The 9,524-nt window shown below is 43.1% G+C and overlaps 1 protein-coding gene across 1 annotated transcript; it reads left to right on the plus strand.

Annotated features, from left to right (window-relative positions):
* The first annotated feature begins 2,137 nt into the window (after positions 1-2,137).
* LOC102017156 (3 beta-hydroxysteroid dehydrogenase/Delta 5-->4-isomerase type 1) lies at positions 2,138-8,898 on the plus strand. The gene is made up of 4 exons (XM_005389085.1): positions 2,138-2,210; positions 3,719-3,917; positions 4,984-5,148; positions 7,730-8,898. The coding sequence occupies exons 2-4, from the start codon at positions 3,773-3,775 to the stop codon at positions 8,566-8,568; spliced, it is 1,149 nt and encodes a 382-aa protein (XP_005389142.1). The 5' UTR covers positions 2,138-2,210; positions 3,719-3,772; the 3' UTR covers positions 8,569-8,898.
* Positions 8,899-9,524: the final 626 nt, after the last annotated feature.

The raw sequence follows: 9,524 nt of genomic DNA on the forward strand, positions 1-9,524 counted from the left end.
GCATTCAGCTGTGGGTGTTTCCGAGCTGGTTTTAAGTTATTAGACAATCAGTAGACAATAGAAAGGGGAGGGCCAATAGAGAGTGCCTGCTCAAGAGGACAGACAGCCAGATGCACCAGAGCCTTTCAAGGACACTGTCACTCAACACCAAACTCTGCCCTGCTCACTGCACAGCATAGCAGACCCTCAGCAAGAGAAGGACAACTGGACCCTCTCTCTTCCTCTGCCCTCAGAAAAGCAAAAGCCATGTCCTCTCATTCCTTCATCCTCCTGCCCCAGGAGCTGGAAATCCCTCAGGACACAGTGTACCTGCAAGGTCCTGACTCCTCTCTGCTTCTCTGCTCCCAGCACCTGATCCAAGACCTTAGGGTGCCCCTGAGCAGCCCCTTCACAGTCACCCTGGACAAAACCTCCTACAACCTCTGGGCCTCTAGCCCTTGCACAGTCACTGAATCTTCCAGGATGTTCCGTGTCTGTGATCCTGAGATCTTGTCTGCTTTTCTCCCCACATCCCACACTCATATCTTCCACTGCCCAAACAAATCCAGGATCAACTCTCCGTACACTGCTGAGCCATGTTAACACAGGGCTGCAGCAGCACTGAACAGTGGCTCTCTTGGCCAGCATCCATCTGCTCTGAAGTCATGTTCATGAGTCCCACTGCATCAACCCATAGAGCAACAGAGCTTCGTCATTTGAAAACCTAATGTGATACTTCTGTCAGTTTCAACTGGATATTTGCTCAGTGTACACCTGACAAGCCTAGCCTGATCCTTTCCCAGCCCCGTCCCTTCATAGTCTCTGAAGGGGCAACTGCCCAAAGCAGCCAGATAAATGGGCCTTGACAGATTGGCAGCCATAGTAGTCATCTTGACCTACAATTGCTCTCACCCCTGAGTCTTTGCTGAGCTCCAGTTCCACCCATACCCTGCATGTGAAGACTTTGTATTAAGAACTTGTTCCTGTTCTTGCCTCACTGCCCTGGCAAAGTGTCAAAAATGATAATTTAATTTGCAAAATAAATAACCCCAGGAAAGTGGGTTACTCACAGGTAGAAAACAAAATCAGCTTTTACACTGATGTAGTGAGAAAATGTGCCGGTTTCTCCATCTCTCCTTTACCTATTTGCCAAGCACACAGCACTGTGCTTCATACCAGCTCACGCCATATATCCATGGAGACAATTCCTCCAGGGTTGTGCAGCCAGTTCCAGTGAATGGCGAGGACAGGCACTTTGCCTGATGTTTAAGACTTAAAAAACAAATATATAAGTATCCAGACTTAAAAAACAAATACATAAACCTCTCCAAGATTAACAGCATTGCTGGCCTCAACTAATCAAATCTCCAAATTTCAACATGATAAGATACACTTTCTCTCACTGGTCCATGACAAAGGCCACTTCACCAATATATTCAGTATGGGCAACTCTTTCATGTGTATCCAGGTGCACCAGATCCCCTGCTGTCCTTCTTTAAGATAAGCTTACCCACATTAAACTCCCAAGATTCATGTAGTGTTCTCAAGAGGTGCCTGTGGAGCCAGCAGCTTGTCTGGTTTATAATTCCAGCCACAACAGTCAGTTCGAAGAAGAACATGGTGACCGTTCTCTTCCAGGACTGGGGACCAGCTACTTCATAGTCCTGTTGTGCAGGGCAAGGGCCTATGAACATGCAAGTAAAGAGGTAGTTGTGACCTCTGAAATAAATAAGGTGTTCTTCACAGTTTGTGTATGTATTGATCATTTCTTCCTTAGAAACTGCTGATTCAATGTTTCTTTAGTTGAATGTACTGACTTGAAGAGTCCAGTCCAGCTAAACTGCCTTCAATATCATAAGAAATTGAGAAATTTTGTTTTTGAGAACTGTGAGAAAGAACTTATTTTCATGTGATTCAGAAATATATTTTATATAATTTAGCTCAAGACTCTTCTCTTCTCCATAACTACCTGTCACTGAGCTTTCCCCCAAATCTCCCACACATCCACAACAATTGGTATGCAGGTCTTTGGAAATAGACACTAATGATGTAACATTTGCAAATTGCTTGTTACCCAAACCAATATCATCATGTGATGAGAAGCCAACAACAAGAGTTCTTGATGATCAAACTCAGCTAGATGTCACAGCATATAAAACTCCAGTCCTGCCTTGGCAAATAAGAGAACCGGCATCCAGGCTCCTTCATCTGCCTTTTTAACAATCTAACAGGTTAGACCTTTGCATTTTCTTTCAACTTTTCCTGGTGGTGATGGGGACATGAGATGTTTATCATAATGGATTAGAAGGAAGAAAGGGATATGATATTATGACATGTATATATTTATATAAAATTGTGGGGGGGTTGTTCCACAGTTCCTGGCTCACACCCCTTTCTATGGCAGCTATAGTAGGAATCCAAATTTCAGAGGAGTCCTGCCTCTTATCCTCAATGAAACAATGATAAAAAGGCAAACACACAAGTCTTCTTGAGTTTCCCAACTTAGTGTATTGGACTGGATCAACCTGCTTGTATACAATCACATTTCTACTCAGGTGTCTGCTTTTCATCCATGGCTCTGCAATGACACCTTCTCAAAAACCCAGAGGGGTAGGGTTCCTGAGTGCTGAGTGGTCAATGAATGTTTGAAGGTTTCTGGAGGTGGTCAGCTTTTCCTCCCATGTTGCCAACTGTGAACCTCTTCATCTGTAGCCTTTGCAATATCCTCCGCATAACCAATGAAGGAATCTATGTATTGTCACTCCAAAAGGTGGTACCCTAATATGTTGGTTATGTTTAATGAAAGGAGCTCAGGAAACATCACATGCTGAAAACAACTTTCCTTTGGTATCTCCTTTCCTAAGAACTGGAAGGATGCCCAGGGAGGGGACATTTACCTCTGGGACCATCACTAATTTTCACTAACTAAATTCCTATGTTAGAAAGAGACTCAAGTCTGTTAATACACATGGGCACACTTTTGATAACACTGCTAACCTATATTTCAGTCCTCTATGAAATCATTTCAAAATGACTTTCTATTCTAGAGGGCAACCAGTTGTCCCAAGTCATTGTTCTCCAAGCTCCATGAGCTTGCCTTAATATGACTTGCTATTCACCCCAAACTGTTCATATGAGGTACATGCAGTATATTGTACCTTTAGAAATGGGATGTATAACCTTCTGAATAATTTTGGAGCAGTGAGAAAGGTCTGATTTTTTTCTTTTCCCATGCCAAATTTTTATGCTTTTCTCTTATTAGCTTAGTCAGTTATTCCAGGGAAACTTCAAAGGGCAGAGAGGAAATTTCTCTTCGTTTTTACCAGTAAACATAAACGTTTCCTTGAGTTTGGTGAGCTTCCCAAGCAAAGTAATAGAATCAAAGAAGGGGATTGTTGAAATTTCAGTACGTAGTTGGTGGCTCAGGAGCACAGGGAAAGTAAAATGGAGGTTGTCACTGGCATATGAACTATGCCAGAACAAAAGTAGGAATAAAGGCTTCTCCCTATGTGATCTGAGGTTCTCCAGATGGTCAGTGTAAACCAGGACTGATGTTTACTGGAGATGGGATTTTGCACATCTGGTGGAGAAAACATCTGCAAGTGATGAGATCACAAATGTGACTTGTGTTGTGAGAGAAAAGTAGAGAAACTGAGTGTGAGTAGTTTTTCCCTCTATGTCATCACCAGTGGCTTGTGTGCCCTGGGCCTACTGGGTCTCTTTCTTTAACCCTTTCCAGAATCACCCAGTCACCACACCTGCTCCCCAGTGTGTCCTGTTTCCTGCATTGGCCATGACAGGGTGGAGCTGCCTGGTGACAGGAGCAGGAGGCTTCCTGGGCAAGAGGATCATCCAGTTGTTGGTGCAGGAGAAGGAGCTGCAGGAGGTCAGGGCTCTGGATAAGACCTTCAAACCAGAAACGAGAGAGGCATTCTCTAGTAAGTGAGCTCTGGGCTTGGGAGGTAGACCCATTGTGAAGCCTGAACAGGTATGGAGAGGGGCTGCTTGACATGCAAGAAACTTGGAGCCAAAAGACTCTTCACACAGGGGGCTGGGGATTTAGCTCAGCGGCAAAAGCGCCTGCCTGGCAAGCGCAAGGTCGTGAGTTCGGTTCCCAGTACCGGAGAAAAAACAAACAAACAAAAAAAAACAAACAAAAGACTCTTCACATGTCCACATTCTGCAAGAGGACTCCTAGATGACACAGTATAAAAGACACTGCACTGCTGTCAGGAGCTGAACGTGTTGCCCCTTCACTGCGCCCCCTGCTGGGACCTGTTTGCTCCTCATCAAAATCCTGGCAGAGACACTGCATTCATCTACTTTCACTCATTTTCTCTCATGGCCCTCACACCATTGCCTTTGACACCATGAGGCCAAGGTGAGCATCCTATACCACAGCCCTGCCTCTGATCCCCGCTTAGTTCCAAATCCACACATGATTCCTCAGTCCCTCGAGAATTAGATTCTAAACTTGGCACGGAGGTGCACACCTGTAATTCCAGAACTCTGGGAGAGTAAGTTAGGAGGATTGCAAGTTCAAGCCCAGCCTGAGCAACTAACTGATTTAGCAAGACCTTGTTTCAAAATAAACAATACAAAGAGTTGGGGATGTAGGTCAGTGCAAGGCCCTGGGTTTAATCCCCAGGACAGCAGAGGAGATTAAATTCTATTTTTTCCCTTTTATACCCAACAACATCTCCACTCTCTTTAATGAGTTTGAAAAACTTCCCAGGACTTTAACAACTTTCCTGTTCCAGGCACACATGAGAGCTTCCTCCTCAGATTCATTTGCGGGCATTGCATAAGGTAGAAACAGTTATTCGTTTCTTTTCCAGAAAAGGCGACACATTGTGACTTCTGTGCCTTTATTTATTTATTCCTTCCAAGGAATGTGTTCCCTTCATAACAACTCCTCCACATGGCCATCCTTGAGGACAGAGGTAATTGTCTCCTTTCTCAGAAATGGAAAGCTTATTGGTAACCTGTGTTATGTATCCACAGAGCTTCAGACAATGACCAAAGTGACACTTCTGGAGGGAGACATTCTGGATCCCCAGTGCCTACAGAGAGCTTGCCAGGGCATTTCAGTTGTCATCCACACTGCTGCTGTCATTGACATCCTAGGATCCATTAACACACAGACCATCCTGGACATCAACCTGAAAGGTAGAGTAACTTGAAAGCAGATAGGAAGAGGACAGCAGAACAGATGAAGGGAAGAGAAGTCCTGTCACGGAACTGCTGTTGGGCTTTGACCCGGGTGTATTTGCTCAGCACTCTCAACTGACAGCTCAGAGCTATTACTCTTGGTGTTGTCGATGAGAAAACAGAACCAAGAAAGAGAAAGAAATTTGCCAAAGCCCTATATGTAGTCAGTAGGATAGCCAGAATTTAAACTCATACTTGTGTGATTCAAAGGTCAAGAAACCTCTGCCTACAGCTACTCCATCAAAACTCTGACTCCAACTCTACACTTTTCATTTTTTTATTTTAAAGAGAATAAAAAAAATAAGAAAATAACAACAATATAGGCAAAAACAAACCAAAGCAAAAACAATAAAATGACACAGGGTTTCAAAACAATATGATAGGAATTCATAATGGTTGCTATATTACATATTGTTATCTTCAAAGAATTGCTCAGAACAACTGTACACTTTTGATATCCATCCATCTACCTCTTCCCTTGGGCCAGATGCCTCTAAGGTCATGCCTTTAGCTCTTGTTTCAAGCCTGATGAGAATATCCAGAGCTTCCTGACCACTTGAAGGACGGAACCTCTCCTAAAAACTAGAACAGCTTGTCCACAGAGGTCTGCCAGAACAGAAGGATTCAGCACTTCCTTTCCTACTATAGTTTCTCAGCCAGGATCATTTCTATTGTCAACATTACTATCTCTTCAACTCACCATGGGGTCTTTTCTAGAAAAGTAGGTCCTACTCAGGTGCCCAAAGTAAATACTCCTAAAATCCTCATCCCTGAATACTTGACAGCTCTTTCTGAATTGAGACTTTCCAATCTACCATAAATTGAGACACACTATCTCAAGGAAGCTTGCCCTCTAATATCATCACTCTGACCCTGAAGGTCAGTCTCTCCTGTATCACCCCCAGCTAGATCCTGACCCATGTATCCTCCATACCTTAGCCTCCAAATTTGTGACTCACATGAGCCTTTTTCAAAACATCCATGTGCTTTTGAGTCTCCAGGGCCATCTGAATAAAGACATTTTATAGTTCCTATTTCAGCACATTCCTACCTACCTGCACTGCAGGAGAATGCTATGAGTTCCACATTGTCTCTCTAGTCCTGGTCCCACGAGGACTCCCTGTTATATCTCCCAACATGAGGGAATGGGAAAGAGGAGGGGCAGCCCTGAAGGCACCAGTGTGCTAAAATACAATGATTCCTAGCTTTATACTTGATCTTGGCCAAAGGCTAATGTATATAAAATACTTCAGCGATGGTCATTTTCTCTCTTTACTAAACAAAACCCACATTTTTTCTGCTAAATATTTTAATTTTTTAGAAATAAGACTGTCCAAGATGGGTCCAGTGGCATATCCTATATTTTCAGTTATTCAAGAGGCTGAATCAGGAGGGCAACCTGAGCCCTGGAGATCAAAGCCAGTCTGAGCAACATAATGATTCCTATCAGAAGAAAAATAAATTTTTAATGAAACCATCTCTCCAGATAATAAAATCTTGTACAAAGATTTAACAGGGGAAAGAAGACAGAAATAAACAAAAGAACAAAAACAGAAAAGAAAGAGAGAAATTAGAGGGACTGGAGGGATGGACAGAAGGAAGGAATTGGAGGGACGGACAGAAGGGAGGAAGAAATCCTTTCTCAAGGTATTCTTTCCTTCTTCAAAGGAAGGTGCTTGCCATCCCTTCCATGACCAAATAGTTTGTCTACAGTGCTGAAGATTCTTTGACATCTGCTATTATATATGTAAAGATCAGAGGGTACACTCTTGCTCTCAGATACCCAGTAGGCTCAACAGAAAAGCCCAAAGCAGGGCTCTGGAATTCTAAGTGAAGAGAATGTTCATCACCATTACTGTTCATAACTGGATTAACAGAGTCATAGAACTAGGAGTGGCCTTCATAGGAAACACACAATTTGGAACAAAGACTAGGTCTCCACATCTACCCACAATTAATAACTATGTCCTTAAGCATTCAAAGATGGTCTTTCTGACAAAAGTCTTATTAATCCTGAACAAATCAGAAAAATAGCTATAGAAGGATGTGTATTGTTATTTCCTATGTATAACTGTAAATGACCATGTGTGAAGTGAATTGTTTAATAGTCCTTTTTGGGCTAAGGACTAGGACTGCTTCTATTCTAAGAATATGGTTTCTTAATTTTGTGAATTTAAAATGAAATGCTATGCATTAGAAATGATGGTTTATTTCATGTCCACAGTGGTAAAATATGAACTAATAACCTTATATTCTTCATCAAAATCAAAGAACACAAAATTACACACACATAAACACAATACACACATTGCATGGACCCAAGAATATTTGGTCACCACAACAAAAATGTCAGGTTTTTTTCTATTTTTGCTTTTTCCTAAAACTATACCATAGTACACCTGAGTCAGAGAGGAAAAATTATACTCAAATATTGAACAGCAACTTCAGTTGGGGAGGAAGTAAAAATGAGCATGAACTAGAGTTACAGTGAACCATTTCTGTTATTTCCTGACATTGACCACATATTGCCCATCTACAGGTACTCAGTTCCTGCTGGAGGCCTGTGTACAAGCCAGTGTGCCAGTCTTTATCTACACCAGCTCAATTGAGGTAGCTGGGCCCAACTCCTACAAGGAGATCATCCAGAATTCCCACGAGGACGAGCATCACGAAAGCACGTGGTCTGCTCCCTACCCATACAGCAAAAAGGTGGCGGAGAAGGCTGTGCTGAAAGCTAATGGCTGCACGCTGAGAAATGGTGGCACCCTGCACACTTGTGCCTTGAGATGCGCCTACATCTATGGAGAAGGAAGCCCATTGTTATCTTTTGTGGTGAATATGGCCCTCAAAAACAATGGAATGCTGAAAAGTATAGGCAAATTCTCTAGAGCCAACCCAGTCTATGTTGGCAATGCAGCCTGGGTCCACATTCTGGCCACAAGGAGACTGAGGGACCCCAACAAGGCCCCAAACATTGGAGGACAATTCTACTACATCACAGATGATACGCCTCACCAAAGCTATGATACTTTCCATTATACCCTGAGCAAAGAGAGGGGCCTTTGCCTTGATTCCACCTTGAACCTCCCTCTCTCTCTAATGTACTTTCTTGCTTTCCTGCTGGAAATCGTGAGCTTCCTGCTCCGTCCAATTTACAAATTTCAACCCCCCATTAACCGCCACTTATTGACAATATTAAATAGTGTGTTCACCTTCTCCTACAAGAAAGCTCAGCAAGACTTTGGGTACGAGCCATGCTTCAGTTGGGAGGAAGCCAAGCAGAACACGGGAGAGTGGATCAATTCACTAGTGCAACAGCACAAGGGGACTCTGAAGACAGACTCAGATGCGCCATCACAAGAACGTAGCCATGAATGATGCCTGAAGCTGTCTCTCCAGCCCTCCCTCTGTTAACTGGAAAAAGTGACTGAGGTAGATACACAGGCTCTACTGACTCCTTTTGAAACAGTGGCCACCATGAGCTTCCCTGCTTACTAGCACAGCCAGAAGATTTCTGGCATAATCGTGAAACAAGTAAAAATAAGCTGCTTTGTATCTGTATCTGCTTTGTCCCCTTTGATGGTATGAATCATTTCAGTGGTTCCATTTTCCCTCTCCAGTGTCAAATTATTTCTTTTCTTTGAAAATCTCCCATTCCTTCACAAAGCTCAATGAAAAGAACAATAAATGTTTTAAGATTAATATAGAGAAAGTATGGGTTTTGTTAATAATGTGTGGCTCTCCCTTCCATTTCCAAGCATGGCCTTGTGTAGTTCAGAGGGAGCACGAAGCTGGGATGGGCAGAGTGGCAGGAGGGCCGGGATGGGGCCTAAGATTGACTAAGATCTGCTATGATTTAGACATATACTAGATGACTGTTGACATAGTATACCTTATTTCAGTTTCACCACATTACTGAGAGACAGAGACTCCTATTCCTATGCCTTGGATGAGGAAACCTGTTCATAGTCTCACTAAATGTGACATACCAAAGTCACATCTCAAGATGTACTTGGAAAGCTTCACCTTTCACTGATCTTCCAGCTTGCATTAGAGTGGTCAGAGGAATAGCCTGGGGACCAAGGTATTAGCCCCCTACCTAGAAATACCCCAGCAATGTTGGGTTAGCTCCTTCCTTTTCTCCCATGTACAGCTCTCAAGAACCAAGAAAGTCCTTAAGAGGACCTATGGGGAATTTATGACTTAACTAAAGCACCTAAACAATGCAGGAAGAACCAGAGGTATTTCCACATTGACTAGAATGTCACTGTCCTTGACGGTATAAAGCACGCTGCATGTATGGGTTTTGGCCATCCTGGACATCCATGACCCTA

Source organism: Chinchilla lanigera, unplaced genomic scaffold (genome assembly GCF_000276665.1).
Source record: "Chinchilla lanigera isolate Chin_1 unplaced genomic scaffold, ChiLan1.0 scaffold00034, whole genome shotgun sequence".
Lineage (NCBI taxonomy): Eukaryota > Metazoa > Chordata > Mammalia > Rodentia > Chinchillidae > Chinchilla > Chinchilla lanigera.